This window comes from Anguilla anguilla, chromosome 8 (assembly GCF_013347855.1).
Source record: "Anguilla anguilla isolate fAngAng1 chromosome 8, fAngAng1.pri, whole genome shotgun sequence".
In the NCBI taxonomy this organism is placed as follows: domain Eukaryota; kingdom Metazoa; phylum Chordata; class Actinopteri; order Anguilliformes; family Anguillidae; genus Anguilla; species Anguilla anguilla.
This window is the reverse complement of record NC_049208.1, coordinates 15124361-15142966: the sequence shown is the minus strand read 5'-3', so window position 1 is coordinate 15142966 and position 18606 is coordinate 15124361. Positions and strand designations below refer to the sequence as shown.

The 18606-nt window shown below is 43.1% G+C and overlaps 2 protein-coding genes across 2 annotated transcripts in view; both read left to right on the top strand.

Annotated features, from left to right (window-relative positions):
- Positions 1-34: 34 nt before the first annotated feature.
- Positions 35-8262, top strand: kdsr (3-ketodihydrosphingosine reductase). Its single transcript, XM_035428430.1, has 10 exons — positions 35-481; positions 2471-2560; positions 3550-3606; positions 3896-3961; positions 4299-4394; positions 5206-5397; positions 5860-5943; positions 6168-6251; positions 6693-6794; positions 7249-8262. The coding sequence occupies exons 1-10, from the start codon at positions 293-295 to the stop codon at positions 7366-7368; spliced, it is 1080 nt and encodes a 359-aa protein (XP_035284321.1). The 5' UTR covers positions 35-292; the 3' UTR covers positions 7369-8262.
- Positions 8263-14803: 6541 nt separating this feature from the next.
- The window catches only part of LOC118233789 (apoptosis regulator Bcl-2-like), a 36597-nt gene continuing 32794 nt past the window's right edge, over positions 14804-18606 (top strand). Inside the window, exons 1-2 of the mRNA XM_035429736.1 lie at positions 14804-15379; positions 15668-16301. Coding sequence (XP_035285627.1) covers positions 15765-16301 — 537 coding nt within the window. The 5' untranslated portion in view covers positions 14804-15379; positions 15668-15764. The remainder of the gene's footprint in view (positions 15380-15667; positions 16302-18606) is intronic.

Below are 18606 nucleotides of genomic sequence, written 5' to 3'. Positions count from 1 at the left end.
ATCAACCACACAAATTACAGCTTCCGATGTAACGGACGTCGTACTGTATGGTTCATTTTGTTTTGGTTCGTGTTGCATCTGGATGGACGGAGTGTTTGCTGTTGAAAGGGAAGGGCTCGCGGTCATAATTAATCTATTCTGCTAGCTTACTGTCACGTTGCCAGAGGCTCTCAAAACTCCGCCTCTAAACTAGTGATCACCTCCCCTGGTTGAGGAGCGCCTGCCCCTCTACTATACGCTCCTCCTGTATCCTGTGGCTAACGATATCGTTAGCAGCGATCTAAATTCATCCATGTCCGCCGAAGAAGGCTTGAGTTCAGCGATCTCGGACTGGCTCATCTTCAATTCCTGGTGGCTGCTTCTGCCATTCGTCATGTTATTGGTCGTCGCCGCATTCATCGTCGCCTTCGTACTATTGCTGTACATGATATCCCCGCTCATTAGTCCTAAACCTCTCAAATTAAACGGGGCCCACGTCGTGGTAAGTGCGAAATAACAGTGCAAAAGAAACGAGCCAGCCAACAAGCAGGCGTCTTCCCAGCTCTAATTACTTTCACGTTGGTAACTCGCTTCAGTGGCTGGCTCGCTAGCTTGTCTGCGTTGTTCGTCACTGGTTCGTATAATGCTCATGATACAACGCTGCTAGGGGTATATGGCACTTAGGTGGCTAACGTTAGCTTGCTAAAGCATGACCTTTGTTTCGTATAGCTGCGAAGAAAAAGTGGATTTTTGACATGAAGCCTATTCATCGGTCTTAGAAGCATCTCGGAAAGCTGACACACACAGAAGCTTTGTTGCTTGGTTCCCTGCTAAATTGACGTTGCAACAACTTAGTAATAGCAAGTAACGTAGTATCGTTATACAGTACCTACATAATTATAGAGCGCCTAGATAACTTGACAGCCTTAGCTAACTGTCAAGTGTCTTGCTCTGTTGAAACTACGTTCACGGACTTAAATATAATATAAAATTGGATTTAAAAACGCCTGTACCTAGGCACTGGTTTCACGACCAAAGGCTAACATTTTCAAATTGTAGATGGCGACAATATTTTCGTATTTTAAATGTCTTTTCGTTGTTCAGTTGGATTTTTATGTTAAATGAAGCTTTATGAGTGGAAGTTAATGTCTGATATGACCTTTACTCTGCCGTTCGCAGGGTCTCTGTGCTTTTACCCTTTGAAGAGGAGGTTTTTGTAGCCTAATGTTATTTCAAAATTGAAGTCCTTGTTCTGGAACTCCATTACTTCTAATAATCTGTAGTGATTGTTACGTCAGCATTAGAATGTACAGCTAAGAACATTCTAATCACAATCTCATATCTTAAAGGGTTAAACACTAACACATATCTCTTACTGAGCTGTGAATGTGGGTATTGAGCAACCCGTTTTGTATTTACCTATTTTACTTTTGTAGGACACTGACCTATGTGCGTGCACAAATACATACCGTTTTAGGCGTTCGCACTCATTGGTGTTTACATAAATTGTTCTATGTCCCATGTTTAAAGGAGTATTTGACCCCCCTCTTTGACGTTAAACAGTAGGTTTAGGAAAACATTCACAAACCAATTTTGCATAGTTTTCACAAATACTTTGTGGAGTACTCTGCAAGCTGCTGCTGCAGACGGCTCCGAAGCCTCAATAATTATTTATAATCATTAGTTTTATTAATAAAGTTCAGAATTTTCTTTAGCAGTACTATCTTACTTTCAATACTAATACTTTCAAGGCATCCACTTGTGGCTGATGGAAGTGTGGCTGATAATTCATTTGATCCAATTGGTCTTTGACACACACTGCAGTAGAGTATAGACTAATCTGCATGGAACTTGTCCAAAAATTGATTGGTATCCGTGTATGTCTGCTGTGCAAACCTATGAACTGTTCATCAGTATAATTAGCGTTTTTTTAAAAGGGTACTCTATGAATAAAATTTAAAGGCTAATCAAAATAAATAAATGAAAACAAGACCAGGTCAAAACCTAGTATATGGCTGGACCTAACACACTTCATCTGGCCGACCAATGGTGTAACTTCATAACTCGGCCGACCAATCGTGTAACTTCATCACTCACTCAGTCACGGACATTCGCGTTTATAGGGCTGGCCCCCCGTTGTGGTCCAGCCAAAAAACATTTTGGCATTCTTGGGCATTTTGGTTACCATTGAAATTCCTGTGTTGCACGACTTCTTACGAATGTGCTGCAGCATATATCATTCCACACAGCCTCTGTAGTTTAAAAATTATTCTAATGGAGAGAATTGGTCTTATTAAGCCCTTCAGAAATAAGATATTAGGCCTTAATAATGGAGGTGAATATGGTGGTCTTCTCCTCTGTTCACACATGCTTGCGTCCTGCTTGTGTAGCATGACCCAGAAAGCTGCTGTTTTAAAGACGGAAAGAAAGAAAACGCGGGGCGGAAAAGCGAATAACCGTAATTCTTCCTTCTTTTTCCAACCGCCCGCAGGTGACTGGCGGCTCCAGCGGAATCGGAAAGTCCATCGCGATGGAGTGCTACCGGCAGGGCGCCTTCATCACGCTGGTGGCGCGCGATGAGGTGAGCGACGCTTAGCACGGTTTTTTACGCTCCGCGGTTAGCGACAGGAAGCTAGGAGCACTGCGTGGATGTGATCCAGCCGGGAACCACAAGAAAGAAACGAAAAACTGCGAAACATGACCTCATTTCAGGCTGCAGAGCCTAGTGCTCAACGCAATGGACTCGGTTATATTTGCTCCCTGATGAATTCGTTTGGCTTTACTAGTCAGTTGCAGACCAAATAGCATCAGTTTTGGAAGTGCTGTGGGACACAGGACACTCGCAGATACTTTGAACCTTGCCTTTTATGAATTGTATGCCATACTGCAATACTCCTACATAAAATGTGGTAAAATAGCTTGTGTTTTACATATTAAAATATTAGACCAAAGGCAGAATAGGTCTGTATCCTGAAAGTATGAAACACCATGAAAACCCACATAAATCTATCACTTCCATTAAAGGATTATTTTACATCACTGACCAATTCAGGGTGTCAGTGACTGATTGTACTCTTAGACTGACTGAGCCATTCAGATTGACTGCTGAAACACACTTGGGTCCTAAGTGTTGCTTGTTATTTGAAACCTTATTCAAAACCGTTGCTAACGGTCTTACGACACACCTGGAATTAGGAAATTAACCCAGTATTTCAGTTCATATGGAAAAATTGTTCTCTTTAACCTCTTGTCACATCACATCATGTGATTGCATGATTGAATTGTTATTTTGTGATGTTAGAGGGGATGTTCTTGTTACTCCTGAAAGTCCTTTGAAGGGAATCATTCAATCAACATTCACTGTGTTTGCTATTGTAATTATCAGGTTATAAATTCCAGTTACTCACATACTCATGTCATTTTATTATTCATGTTTTTAATATTCATGTAGCAAAGTCATTAAAACGGCACTATGCAATTACTTTTTAATCCTGTTCTCTAGCATTGGTTTCTGTAAGTTGCGTAATCAAGCAGATGAAATTGTGTGACATTTATTTTTGTTTTCTGCAGAGTAAACTGGTTCAAGCCAAGAAAGAGGTTGAAAAGTGTGCTATAAATGACAAGCAGGTTGGTAATGACACATCTGTTGTTGTAACCCAGAATGTGGCTTGAGAAGCATCTTCTGGAGAATGAACAGCTTGCATGAACCAGGTCCTCCACTGGCTCCTGTGTTTTATCCAGAGTTTTTATGTTTATTAATGGCAGCCTTTACATTTGTGTGATTTCCCTTAATATAGTTTTCCAGAGCTTTTTTCTCACCTTCATTAATGTGAGTTTTGGTGAATGAAGTGAATTGGATAGACTTGGTTTTTAGGCCCATGTCTTGACTGCCCATGTGACTGCCCTTCTCCTACAGGTGGTGCTCTGCATTTCTGTGGACGTGTCCAAGGACTACAGCCAAGTGGAGAGCGTCATCAAGCAAGTAGGTCCAAGACAATCAGTGTAGTAATGGTTGGAGAGCTGGGTTAGTGAAGATTGTAGGTTTGATTCCCAGGTTGGACTTGCTTCAGTATATACTGAATTGCTTTGGCGTATAACCAGCTGTATAAAGTGGATATTATGTGAAAATGTTGTGTAAGTCGCTCTGCTAAATGCCTGTAATGTAATCGAGAGTAAAATTATGATTGTCTTTCGAGAAGTATTCGGGACGACAGTGAAGAGGCCCTTCGATCTCCACAGGCTCCAGACCTTGTGTTTGTGATGTAATGAGTGATGCGTTGCGTGAGCTCGGACATGATTGGTTTTGGATCTCCCCGCAGGCCCAGGAGAAGCTGGGGCCCGTGGACATGCTGGTGAACTGTGCCGGGACATCCGTTTCTGCTAAGTTTGAGGAGGTGGAAGTGGACCGCTTCAGGGTGAGTGCTCTGTGCCCCTCGAGATCGCTGGCAGGTCCATCTCCCCCATCACCGCGTTCATCTTTGACCTGCCTTCAGTCTAAAGGCCACTTCTTAAGGAAGTGAATATGTTGACAGTACATAGTTAACCTCAGTAACATTTAACTTGTATTTCTATTTGGAAGTGGACATAAATTTGACTGTTAAATGCCAGGGAAAGCATTTATATTTTATATACCAGTGGCCCTTGCAAACTAGATACCCATTTAACTAATTATCATCATTGAAATATCTTCCCTTGGTTTGATTTTCGTCATAATTCCACCATCAGTGTTTAATAGACAGGCTTAAGAACATCAGTTGAGACTGTACGTTTTTGAGCTGCTCTCTGAAGGCACAGCTGGCTTGCTAACCTGGAAAAGAGCTGCTAACAAATGTTAGTTGATTATAACCAGAGAGATGGGATCAGAGTTAGATTGTGAGGAACCGGTTATCTGTACTTCTCCTTTCTGTAATTGGTCGATTAGCTTAATTTGGTTAGCCAAAGCGTGCCTTTGCTGTTCACATTCCACATGTCACACGCTTCTTATAGAGTATGAAATAGTTGTCCCAGAGAAATGCAGTTATACGGGCATGGAAATGCTTCCAGAATAAACCACCCTGATGTCCCTGTGCTAAGACTACCGTGGAAATCATACCCTAACACTGCGCGTGCGTCTGTTTGTGTGCGTGTGTCTGTTTGTATGCGTGCTTATCGTGCGTGCTTGGGTGCGTGTGTGTACATTTGTGCGCGCGTGTGTGTCTTGTGTGTATTTGTGCGTCTGTCTGACAGAGAATGATGGAGGTGAACTACCTGGGCAGCGTGTACCCCACCCGCGCCGTCATCACCACCATGAAGGAGCGCAGGATGGGCCGCATCATGTTCGTGTCCTCGCAGGCCGGCCAGATCGGCCTGTTCGGCTACACCGCCTACTCCCCGTCCAAGTTCGCCCTGCGAGGCCTGGCCGAGTCCCTGCAGATGGAGGTGGGGGCGGGGACTGGTCTCCGCAGCAACCGCCGAGACCTGAACGCTACAGGCTCTGATAAGCAGGGTTCAGCTCAGTGTGTCTCTACCGGGCCTCACCCCAACGAGTCAGAGCTGTATTATTCATTATTACTTATTAATTCCGCAAACTGTGCAGTGTGGTGTCATGGTTAGGGAACTACGTTTGGAACTCGGGGGTTGCCAGTTCAGTTCCCAGTTGGCGCACAGCTGTTGAAGTCCTTAACAAAGGCCCTAATTGTTACCATAAATATCCAGCTGTTGGAATGGATTGTATGTATGAAAATGTGAGCCATGTTAGAGTGCCTGTGACATTGTGGCATAGTGGTCAGACTGCAGAGCTGGGGGTTGCAGGTTTCGGTTTTCAGGGTGGGTTACTGCTGTTGGAATACTGGAATGCGATAGTAGTGAAAGTAATGAGTGGGAATTTGTCTCTCTGTGCAGATGAAGCCGTATAACATTTACGTGACCGTAGCCTATCCACCAGACACAGACACTCCTGGCTTCGCGGAGGAGAACAAATCAAAGGTGGGCTATTGTGACTGTGAAAGACCGCTGTGCATCAATCATCCAGTCAGTCACATTGTTGGCTGCACTTTTCCCAGCTTTCTGTGTTAATAGCTCTATGTACTAGTAGTTCTCTGTGCTAGTAGTCCTTTGTGTGAAACTCTGGGAATTCAGCCTCTCCAGTATGGAGAACTGATTGTGCTTCATGTTGAAGGGCAAAGCTCTGATTTTTGCTGTCCTCGTAGCCCTTAGAGACGAAGATGATCTCGGAGACGTCAGGGATCTGCCAGCCTGAGCAAGTGGCTAAAATTGTGGTCAAGGATGCAGTGGTAAGAACGACGACCTCTACTTCTGCTTTGCTCTGAAGACTGTTTTTTTAAAAAGAGAAGGATGATTTTATTATATAAAATGCATTGTGCACTAATGAATGTCTGTGGGTGGTACCAATAGGTCGGGGGACTTTGGGTTACTCTAATTAGGGTAAGCCTTAACCCTGTCTGGCTTTCAGGCTTTAACTAGCCACTCATTCCATCATAGCAGTGTAGGAAATGAATCACCGTGTAGCGTCTGTTAGCATCTGTTTAGGCAGACAAAAACTGAACAGAGCTTTCAGTATACAGAGAATGCCTCCTAGCAGTCTTTTTGTGAATATTCTTTATCCTCCAAGAGAGGATACCAGTTCTGTTTATCCTTCACAGCAAGGGAACTTTACCAGTTCTGTTTATCCTTCGCAGCAAGGGAACTTCACCAGTTCTGTTTTTCCTTCACAGCAAGGGAACTTCACCAGTTCTGTGGGGCCCGATGGCTACATGCTCTCTGCTCTCACCTGTGGAATGTCACCTGTCACCTCTATCACAGAGGGCCTTCAGCAGGTATGACACACACACACACACACACATGCACACACGCGTGCACACACACACACGTACACACCGATCCCCACCTGCACACACTAGCTTGTCTGTAGAGCAGTGATTTCTCAGTATAATGTTTGGTATGTGGAGGGGGTGGAAAGGTTGGAGCGGCAGTTGCAGAATGGTTAATGATGTCGAAACTGACAGCCTCCCAACAAACACAAGACCTCTCCCTCACTTGACCTCTCCCAGACTGCTGGGGTGTAGGAAGAGTGTGAGCGCACCTTCAGTGAGAATAACACTACTGAATGCTAATTGGAGATAGCGAGGTGTGAGCGGTTAGAGTGTGAAGCGTGTTTGAGACAGAAAGCTCTGTACTGCCTGCTTCACATCACTGGCAGCTCTGTTTGGGCGAGATGCCCTTTAACGTGCGATTCAGGGATGAAAAGACTTGCTTGTCTTTCTTCGGCAGATCGTGACGATGGGTCTCTTCCGCACGATCGCTCTCTTCTACCTGGGGAGCTTCGACAGCATCGTGCGCCGCTGCATGATCCAGAGGGAGCAGTCCAAGGCTGTGGACAAGAGCGAGTAACCCCCCCCCCCCTTTCTCCCGGCTCGCCCTGTCCCCCACCCCCACCGCCCAAAATCCCCACCCCACGACCAACACCTCCATACGAGAGGAGAATCTAACCCAGCCTCATCACCCACCCCCCTCCCCCTCCCAGCAAATCCACACCCCACAGAAATGATGTCAGAGAGGGGCAGCAGGTTGAGACAGCAGGGAGGACATGGTGGTGATGATGTCATCGCAGGGCCACCTGCATTCCACCTGACGTAGTCCATCTTTATCCGTGTTTTAGTTTCTGCCTTCCTCCTACAGGTGTCGAGCCTTCCACAGTCAGGATTCGCCATCCCAGAAAACTTCGGTGTTCCTTCACCACTAAAAAAGCCATGTCTTTAAAAGCCCACTGTTTTGCTCTGGTATAAGCCTATAGTGTGTCTGCCTTTTTCGCATTCCCTGTGTACAGAAACGAGAAGGATTTCTGCACGCAGATCAGCGGCAGGCTGAGCTGTGCCGCGCGCGCGTCCCGCTTGCGCTTCTGTGTGTGTTGAGGGCCAGTGCGGTGACGTCCGGTGCGCTAACGTAACTGCTGTGCTGCTGTGCGTTTCGGTTTGGATGTGTGCGTGTGCTTCATAGGCGTAACCGGTTCCCCGCTCTGAAAGTAGGGGAGTGTAGAAGCGCGTGTGCGTGTGCCTCTTTCATCACCAATTTCACAGGCGTTCAACTTCGAGAATCCGAAAATACTGCTTGATGTCGCTTGCGTATACAACGTTGACTCTCTCCGCTCCCACGAAATTCGCCCAAAAAAGCAGGTGCGAGAACGAATCGACGGTTTGTGGTGGCTGATTTAAAGATAAAACGCAGAAGCGGAACTCGAGTTAACGGTAGGACAAAGCAGAATTTCGCAAAGTGATTATTTTGCTTCGCAAAGTCTTTAAGGGGCGTGGCATATCACATGCTCTGGTTTTTTGTCTTGAAGTCGCGCAGAGGACAGAAAAATGTACGGAGATGAATTCCCAGCATCCCATGGGAACAAAATGGGGTCGGCCAGCAGACGGAAAACGTGAGTCGTCGCCTATTCTGCACGCCTCTCCGATGTTGACTTCCAGAATCGGCTGGTCATTCCAGTTCTTTGCGGGCAAAGAATAATTAGTATTATTTTTGTTGATTTTGGTACTCTGTTTCTCCCGTATGGCAGGCTGGTGTTTGTGCCGCTCTCAGGTCTTGTGGAGTGTGTCCGTTGGTACTGAGGGAGCATGCTTGCTTGCTTGTTCAGAACGCAAAGCCTTTTCACGGAGCGCTGTCTCTGTTCCAGGAATCTCTTTATGACCGGTCCGGTGTGGGGACAATTCTCTTTGACAGATTGCTTTCCCGTTCATGTGTAACTTACACGCACCTGTTTATTGGGCCAGGGTGCATTTGTGTAGATGTTGCCATGGAAACTTTCTCTTGGCCCCCTTGGGAGGGGTTGGGGGGGGGGGGGGGGGGGGGGGGGGGGGGGGGGGGGGGGCGTATGTGGCGAGCAGCACGGTTTTAGACTCGCGGGTTCGAGTGCTGACCGTGCCGGCCCAGCGGGGGGCGCTGGAGAGCAGCTTATTGGTCAGCGCGTGGTGTTCCAGGTGGTCTTTCCAAATCCATTCGCTGTTCTGTGCTCCCCCCATCCCCCCCCGACCTCCACCATCCGCTGCACACGGTCCAACTAAATACATAAACAATCAAACAATTTTCAAAATGATGTCAGTTCATTCTAGTCTTCCTTTTTAGTCTTCTTCCTTGTGTCACCTTTTGAGAAGAATGTACTGCAGTACTAACCTTGTCGTTCAGAAAGGAAGCCGCCACACCATTGTCTGAATGCCAAAATATACTACAAAAATCGAGTCAATGCAATGCAACTGTATTTGAATTTTGCTGCTTGTTTTATCCTAGAACTAGTTTGTAATTAAGCCAGGCACTAAAGCAGGGCCCATTCTAAGCCTTAAGAGATACCTGCGGATTGCGTTAATGCTAAAAGAGTGGGTTCGTCCAGCGTACACAACCGTGGCTTAGTTTGCTTATCGTTTGCGAGTTGCTTTGTTTCCAGAAATGTCAACGGCAGTTGTTTTCATTTGTGTTTTGTACAAATTACCTTGCGTCAACCGGTGGAATGACGGTGAGACCACATGACTCGATAAGACGATGCTCTCATCTGACTTAGGCTTGAGGTTCTGTCCGGAACATGGTTGACGGTGCGCAGATTATTGTCATATTTCCGATATGTGTATATTTCAAATCTGATTTTCATACTCTCACCATTAGGTTAAACTGTAGCAACAAGTAGTTCATAGTAGTTTGATATGTAGCTTATTGACAAGCAATTTGTTTTTAGTTTTAACAGTTTTTAAGCTATGCAAATTAAGCCTATGTTTCGATCTATTCAAACAAAATTACATGTGAACTCTAATGCTGAGCACTAGTTCCAGGAGTTGTTGATGTTCTGTTGGAAGATGTATAAGAATGAAATGGCCTATAATTTGTATGTGTTGAAACTGACCAGAATAAATTCCGTTCATGTTTTTTCTTTATTTTCTTTTGTTTTATTTTGCCAATCTTGTAAGAATTTCACCTTGTGTGCCATTTTAAAGAGGAAAATGAAGAGTGGAATGATGTTACTGTCTTATTTTTCTTACATGAAAAAACAGAACAAAATAAACAACTGGAAAATTTCATATTGGTTTGTTTTGTTTGCAGTGGACTTTTCCACTTTCCATGTCTAGAAGTTATTTTATACTGATATTTGTTTAAATATGACAAACACTGTAATTGCACAGATCTCCTTTGAACCTACTACTACTTCTACTGATACTACTACTACTATTACTACTACTACTACTACTACTAATCTTTTCTAAGTGTAGTTGCATAAGTAGTACTACATGTGGGCAGTAGGGGGGGTTGTTGGACCTTTACTGAGCACTAGAACATAAAACACAGCCGAACCTGGTGCTTTCTGTAATATTAAAAGATTGTAATCTGCTGCGTGTTGAAAACAAATTACGCAGCTAAATCTATTCTGTGCAATGATTTTCATTTACAAGTTGATTCAAACAAGGAAGCCTTGTTAGAGTTCAAACAGCTGGTCATTGTGTGTCTATTTGCAGTTTTAATCCAGTTTTCTCAAAGTGTGTTTGATTAGTGAACTGTGCAGAGGGTGTGGTTGCACCCTGAATCTAAGAAGCTGTTCCTGACAGACGAGCGCAGTGCAGCATGTTTACCGCTTTGGATAAAGCTACCAGAAGAACAGGCTCCTCGTAACCAATGTTTAATTCTAAATTCTTACCTCTTTTTTTTTTTTTAGAGGCTGTGCCACCCCCAACAGAGAAACCATTCATTATCCACAGACGTCTGTATTTAGGGTGAACTGTGCAGCTTGCATTTGTGTCTATTTACCTATTATCCAGTCATACCTATTTATACAGCCTGGTGTTTACTGAGGAAATTCAGCGTAAATGCGCCGAGAATGGAACAGCTGTGCCGTTCTCTGAATGTGAACCTGCCAGTTTCTGCTCCTCATGCGCTAGATCACATTTCTGCCACTAACATCCCTTCTTAATTACTCTAAAAGGACACGCAAGGATTACTCTGTTTTTCAATAAATCAAATCAAAATCAAATCAAAATTTATTTATGTAGCGCATTTCACAAACAGTTATCACAATACACTTCACAGACAAACCCTGGTCTAAGCCCCCACAGAAGCAAGCCTAAAGCAACAGTGGAAAGGAAAATCTCCCTGTAGCAGATGGGAAGAAACCTCGGAAGGAACCAGGCTCAAGGGGGGAACCCATCCTCCTCTGGTCAGCAGATACAATTTAATTCTGTTCCATTTTCAGCAAAATGGCAAGCATTCCCTCTAATTATAGTTGATTTCTCCAGCGTAATATATTGTGTCACATTTTTCAATGTATATATTTTGCTAAGGTCAACTGAAGTGGATGAGCAGTGACCTCAGAGTGATGGAACACGGATGGTTGCCATGGCGTTAGACACAAACAGCTGGTATGTAACTTGTTGGAAGGTGTAGGGATGAAAGATTGACCATAATGGCCATAATTGGACCCAAGGCTGCAGGCTGCGTGTTTTGACTGCAGTGTCAAGTGTTTAACATGAATCTTCATAAGATTTACATGCAGTCCTTAGTCCCAAAATAATTTACATTGAGCAGTCACCACAAGGTGTGGCTTAACTGGACACATAATGCTCACCAGCTACAGACAGAACTGACTACAAAACTGACAACACTCTTGTCTGTCTGTCTCTGTCAGCCTGTTTGCAAACAGTTAACATTAACATTTTTATGGCTGGACCACAACAGTGGGGCCAGCCCTACAAACGCGAATGTCTGTGACTGAGTGAGTGATGAAGTTACACCATTGGTTGGCTGGATCATGTGTGTTAGGTCCAGCTATATACTAGGTTTTGACCTGGTCTTGTTTTACTGCCCATGAAGCCAAGTGTTTCTGTCCTCACTTAACACTCTCTGTCAAGTGGGAGGCCATTCTGAAGTATAGAAGCTAGTGGATGCAAATTATTGACAAAGGTGAGATGAAGGATGAACAACCTTATTACACTGCCTTTGTTTTCAGCCCTGAGAAATTCAAAATATCTGCAGGGATTTTTAAATTATTACCTTAACTAATTAAAGCAATGTTTCTGTTTACTGGCCGTACACATAAGGGTTATGTCACAAGACCCTGTGCTGTCGGTGAAGGAATGTAAAGCTGTCTATCCACATTCTGAACAATGTTATTACCTTGAAACTAGCTTAGAGAAACTGCTGGCCAGATATGCAAAGTCCTTCATTAACTGTTCCATACTAACTGTAAGACTGTTATTCCTTCAATAGTGCCTGGTGTCTTAAGTGCAACAAGAAAAATATGAAGATTACTGTTGGCATAAATGCAAGTTGCTTGTTAAAGCTGTTTTTTTTCAACCACAAAAAAGATCGATATCTGCTCCCACAATTTGGGTCTATAGCTGCTGTATTTATCTAATTATTGGACCAGGCCCAATGTGTGTTTCTTTGTGAAAAGTTTAATTAGATTTTAAATTAGTTTTGTATTTTTTCTACTTGCCTATTTATTAGCATTTGTGGGGCTTTGAGAAGGCAGTTTGCCTCCAATCTGGCTGCTGATTTTGAAGAGGCCATCTGCTCTGTCCCCCTTCTTATGGTCATGCGAGCTGTTTTCATGCATGGATGATGATTTACATCACAGGGACAACATCAGTATTTTATTATTTGTATGCAAGCTACACAGTGATCTTCACTTTTACCACGGCCTCATTTTCCCAGGCTGTAATGAGAGATTTTTGTTTGGTTGTGAGCAGGCGAGGAAGAAATGCATTATGGGCAGTTGTGGTTTCAGTAAGCTGAATGGGACATTATAGAGTCTTTTCATTTGTTCTCATTTGAATAATTCTTATATATACACAATGTATGTACTCTTGCATTTGTAATACAAAGGAGAAAAATAATGGGGGTGAAATGGCCCTTAATGCTTAGTTGAGAGGCTAAAGGAAGCTAATGTGTCTCCAAATTATTTTTGCAGTATTGGTCAGGGATATATACTCTGAAAAGTATACACACATACTCTGTTTTGTAAGTACTTATTTAATGTGACACTTTGCTTCTAAATTCTACTAGTAATTAAAGCTGGCAAATATTGACAGGTAAATAGCTGCCTTAAAGGTGATCACAGAGCAGCGAATCTGCCATTGTGTGTCCATCACTTGAGGCGGCTTTGGCTGTAAACGCGACTGTTTCCTTTTCATGAGACCCGTGCCCTCGTCTTGCTCTGCAGACACATCCATCACACTCTCTCCCAGTGCACTGCTCTGCCAGGACAAAGTAGCCATTGTCTCAACCCCCGGAGTCCCACTTTCACTTCAAGGAGAAACGTGTCTGTGGGTAACCTCTTTCTTAACTGTTTCAGTCCAAAGCTGATATGCTTGCTTTTCATTGCCTGTGCTTTGTTTGAATTTGGCCCCAATAGGAAGTTTGCAATTTGAAGGCATTTGCATGCGTTTGCATTTCTTGTTGGAGGCATTCTCTCCGTGTCTGTGCAATTCAGTGTGTGTGCGTGTGTGTGTGTGCATGTGCGTGTGTAAGCATGTGCACGTACGTATGGGTGTGCATTTGTGAAGGCGTGCATGGGCCTGTGTTTGTGTGTACAGGTATGTGTGTGAACTGTGTGCATGCGTGTCTTATGCAATGACTCCAGGATCCTGTTTGAGAGGCTGTCTGTCGTGATAGAGTAGCATACTGGTTAGGGAACTAGGCTTGTAACTCTGAGGATGTAGATTCGATTACTAGGTGGGGCACTGCTGTTTGGTCCTGGAGCGAAGGTACTAAACCTGAATTGCCGTAGGGAATTTCCAGCTGTATAAATTATTTAAAGGCAAATGAGAGAAAAAATTAAGTGTTGCATTTGGAAGTGGAACCCGTAGGGGTGAGGGCCATGACATTGGGGTCATGCTCATATTTTAGTGTTAGTTTTAGTGGGCTGTGCTCCTGAGCAGTGCACCAGTCTTGCCTGGCCACCAGGGGGCACCCATCAAAGGGTTTTTTTCTTCAGTGCCTGGCACTTTTCAATTCAGAGTGAATATTGCAATAATTTATAACTGCAGCACTTGCTGGTTTTCTTAACATGCAAGTAGGCCAACTGCAACGGCCCCAAGATCAAAGAGAGTGTCTTCTCACCAAAGTCATGTATCAATTATATTTCATTTGGGGTGTTCTGAAGAAAATTTTAAATTTTCCTTGTAAAAGCATGTCCTGCTCTGTCATTGTTTTAGTTTAATAACACCAAGGCCCTTCTGTGAGATTTAAAAATCCTTCAACTTTGACTGGAGCAATACTATGAGATGGGATTCTCCAGTTTTATCTGCTCATTTCACACAAAGTTATGGGCAGTGTATATTAAAAGCTTGGTTCAGGACAAAAAAAAAAGGGGGGGGGGGGGGGCGTGCTATGTCTTTTGAGTTTTTAAAAAATGATTTTTTCTCCCTGCTTATTTTTTGACTGTTTATTTTAAACAAACTGACTGATTTCCTAGAATTCAGAAGTCTTCTAACTAGAGTGGAGTTCTCAATAAGATCGTACACGTCACCCCTTCTGTTGAGGTGAAAAATATGCCATTGCACTGCTTTATATACTAACATTCTCCATTGTGAACTGATGAAGTGCCTTAACTCTAAATGTAATGAGTCTTTAAGGGTTAATAGCCGACCACGCCAAGAACGACGCGAAGTAAGAAAAGCCTAGGATTACATCTTGTCATACAATTTTGAACAGTTGCTATATGAAATATGAACGAGGAAGAATGAACGGTCCAAACCAAACATACTGAGCAGCATGTGACTTTTTCATCATTCATGAAGTCTCTCGCTCTCCTTGCTGATTAAAAACTGTGAATGGTGTGACGTAGAGGAACTACCTCACGAGAAAGCAGTAACTTCGTAGATAGAGAGAGAGAGAGGGTGTAGCTCCAGAGGGTGAGAGCAGTTCCCAGCTCGAGGCTTCTCTCCGCATAGGTTACTGTTGCCTACGCGAAGCGCCGTTGTGTAGCCTATTCGCTGTCAAGCGTTAACTAGGTGCTCTGGACTTGATATCTGATACAGGCACAACACTGCTTTGTAGAGGGGCTCTGTTTGCCTTATATGTGCAGTGCATGTCATTTTTGTGTGTTAAGTGCATTACGAGGGCTTAAGCTTTCTCTTCCGTCTTTCTGAAGAAGCTAGGCTACAAATGTCAGAGGAATGGTATAGAAACAAGGAGAATCGGTGTGGCTAAATTTAGAAAAATCTTGGAAGATAATCGTCGATGGAAGAATCCAAGTGAAAACACATTTCCTTATCCTGGCTAAATGCGAGTTCCATTTTAACGCGGATACACTGAACTTGCTACTTTCCCAAGGATCTGAAAGGGGCGTAGCATTAACCAACAAGCCATCCTGGTAGCTACAGTATCTTAACGGCAGTGGTGCACGTTTCGTCTGCACCATGAAGTAAGTAACCGAATGTGTAAATGATTATTTTAAACAAAGTGTGGCAACATTTTTTTAAATTCAGATTTTCGCTTTGTTAATTACTTATGTTTAGTAAGCTATAAGCTATTACTTGTGCAGTAAAACAAAGAAATTACTTTTTTAAATGTCAGCAGTTTTATAGATATTTGATGAATCAATTAGGTTTATACGACCGAATAAATATAATTGATAATTTGTTTTTATTTGAATGAAAAAATATAGCAGTCACATGTATCAATTGCTGAAATCTTTGTCGTTATGTTGCAGATCACACTCTTTGAATATAACGTATCTCGGTTGGAAAATGCATTTGGCGTAACAATTATTGAAACAACTGATTTTGCCGAGCCCTTTTAAAACCGTAATGGCAAACGAGATTGGTTTCCATAATCGGAGTATAGTGGAAAAATATATTAGTCACAAACTCTTGAAAAGGGGCTATGTGTGGGAATTCCATTTGACCGAAGAAACGGATTCTCCAAATAATAGCTTAGTGGATTCTTCAGACTCCTCGCCCGTTTTGGCACGGAGGGCACAGACAGCTGCTTCCCCCGTCTTCAACCGGATTCCCCAACCGGACCCGCACGCTGCGCTTCACAGGGTTTTGCGAGAAGCGGGCAACGAAATTGAAAGGATGTATCAACGAGACTTTGCAGAGATGTCACAGCAGCTGCATTTCACACCTAACACCGCACAAAGGAGATTTACGTCGGTTATTGAAGAGCTGTTCCGGGATGGGGTCAATTGGGGTCGAATTGTTGCCTTCTTCGAGTTCGGAGGGACGATGTGCGTTGAAAGTATGAACAGAGAGATGTCGGCCCAAGTCGATAATATTGCGAGCTGGATGACGGAGTACCTAAATGGGCCGCTGCAGAACTGGATCCAGGAGAATGGCGGTTGGGTATGTTAAATCGTTTATGTCTTCATATCATTGTTAACAATTCGCAGTCTATCACCTGGCAAGCAAGGGAGCTTTGTAAATGATACAAGAGCACAGACGTCCCGTTTTAAGGTCAGGTGGTTTGCATATAGTGTTTTCCACCAATAGGATGTTCTCTTGTCGTCACACCTCCCACACGCCTTCTATAGTGACCTAATGGCGTTCTGTCATCGCGAACTTTCAATATGGCATCTGCTGCGCGGTTGTAAGGTTAAGCATATTTTATTTGAGGAGTCCAAGGTTCACATCCTCTTTAGTGCTGTTTGTTTGGACAAGCAAAACCGGCTTAGCTAGAGAAAAAGACCAGCTAGAAATGATTATTCAGAGGTAGGCTATCTGCTTTCATTGTAGCCTAGCATATGCTTCCTGCCTCCCGCTTGCTTTCCATTTCCCACTGTTAGTTTAGAACACGATAATGTCTGACAGTGATAACTGGCCATTCAGCTCGTCATCTTACCAGGGTCGTCTTTTGATGCAGCGCACCCTCTCGGAATTATAGTGACAGCGCATGCACAGAATGGATTCTTGGAACCTCTTGTCCATGACATATATTATTCTTTTTCATATATTCACGACTGTGCCCACGTTTGTACTTAATATTAGCTAATAGTAGTGGTATGATAGTGGTACGAAAGGATAAGGAGCTCGAACTCCTTTCTAAGTAATTGTCCAAAAGAAACGACTACTGATTTGTTTCATTTCCATCTGCGGCATGAATACGTCCTTTTATTTGGTCCAATTCGTGCTCTGCTCTCTGTTTCTGTAATTTAGTCTTCTGAACAATGGTCACTTCATTAATTTTTTTTAAAGGTTAATCACGAGCTCGGACCAAGTCTCAGGTAAAGTAATTAAACACACCTCTGTGAGAATAAGGCTATATGCTTGCCTCACTTTTTCCTCTACATTTGAACGATTACGTGTGACCATTCGTTCAATGTAATCTTTTTGGTCATATCATTAGTAGGACCTGCGGACTTCAAAAACAATACTCTGAAATTAACAAATTATCATCTTGGAAAAACAGCAGTCCACAGACTTCCCTATTTCAGATCCCTGTTCGTAGCCCGTTTTTTGACCCCTAATTCCCAATACAGTGAAATGGCCCCATTGTAGTGTCTCTCATATCTAGATATGAAAAGCAGTAAATCCTTGGCTAAGTTAAACAGTACTACAGTCAGTAAGCACGAAACACACTTTTCATGGGATACTATGTCGTTCATAAGATGACATTCTGTCATCAGGTTTTCCTTTTACTTACGACGGACTTCCCCAGGCTAGCTTAAGTTGCTGAAGCTGCTCAGGCCTGAGTGGGAAACAACTGTAAAGTTGCAGTTAAATGATGAACTATTAATGCCGCTTTTTATTAGCACACAGAGCTCAGTCCAGTGCAGTAACTGATTTAACATAAGTATTTCAACTGTCATGTAAGTTTTTGGTTATAGACCTCTAAGCATTTTATGGAAAAATATGTACCCTTCATTGTCAGTATAGGCTATCTAATGGTATCATCTGTGCAAGTATATTTTTTACAGACACTAACCATCCTCAGTCTGTTAGGATCTCTCATTTGGATAGGACATATGTTACTACGATCATATGGGCAGCATAATTTCAGCAGGGTAAGCACTGGACTGGCGGGGGTGGGGGCGGGGGGGGGGGGGGGGGGGGGGGCTAATATGGCTGGTAATGGTCAGTATCCCAGAGACAGAAGGTGACAGGAATTTGGTATCTTTTTTTGTATCCATTCATTAAGGATGAACCTTTAATCTGATTATGAATTGTGGATAAAGAAAAAACACATTTCCTCTAATCAGCTTCACATAAAGCAGGTCAGTAACAAAATCAGTCTTTTGCATCACCAGAATATCTTTAACCAACATGACCTGGATAAATTATTTCCTTTATGTATGGCAAGTCACCTACATTGAGGCTGAAAACAAAAGTATCATACCCAAGTGAAACTTAATTTTCTTTAGGTAGTTTAAAAGTTTTAATGTGTGAAACACTGCAAAAAAAGTTACAGGCCTTTTTGATTGGTGTGCAAATGCTGAAGCTGGGTTTCCCCCTCTTCATTTAAGATTTTTTAAGGGGAAGTTCCTTTTTTATCTGTAATTTACGATCATACACATAAGCTTAGGTGATTTGACTTATGCTCGATATTTTTTATTTTCCAGCAGAGTGAATACCTTGAATACTTAAAATACTTGTGTTTGGTTCTGATTTGTCTTTGAATGAAGACGGAATGATGGTGGTGGATCATAGAGAA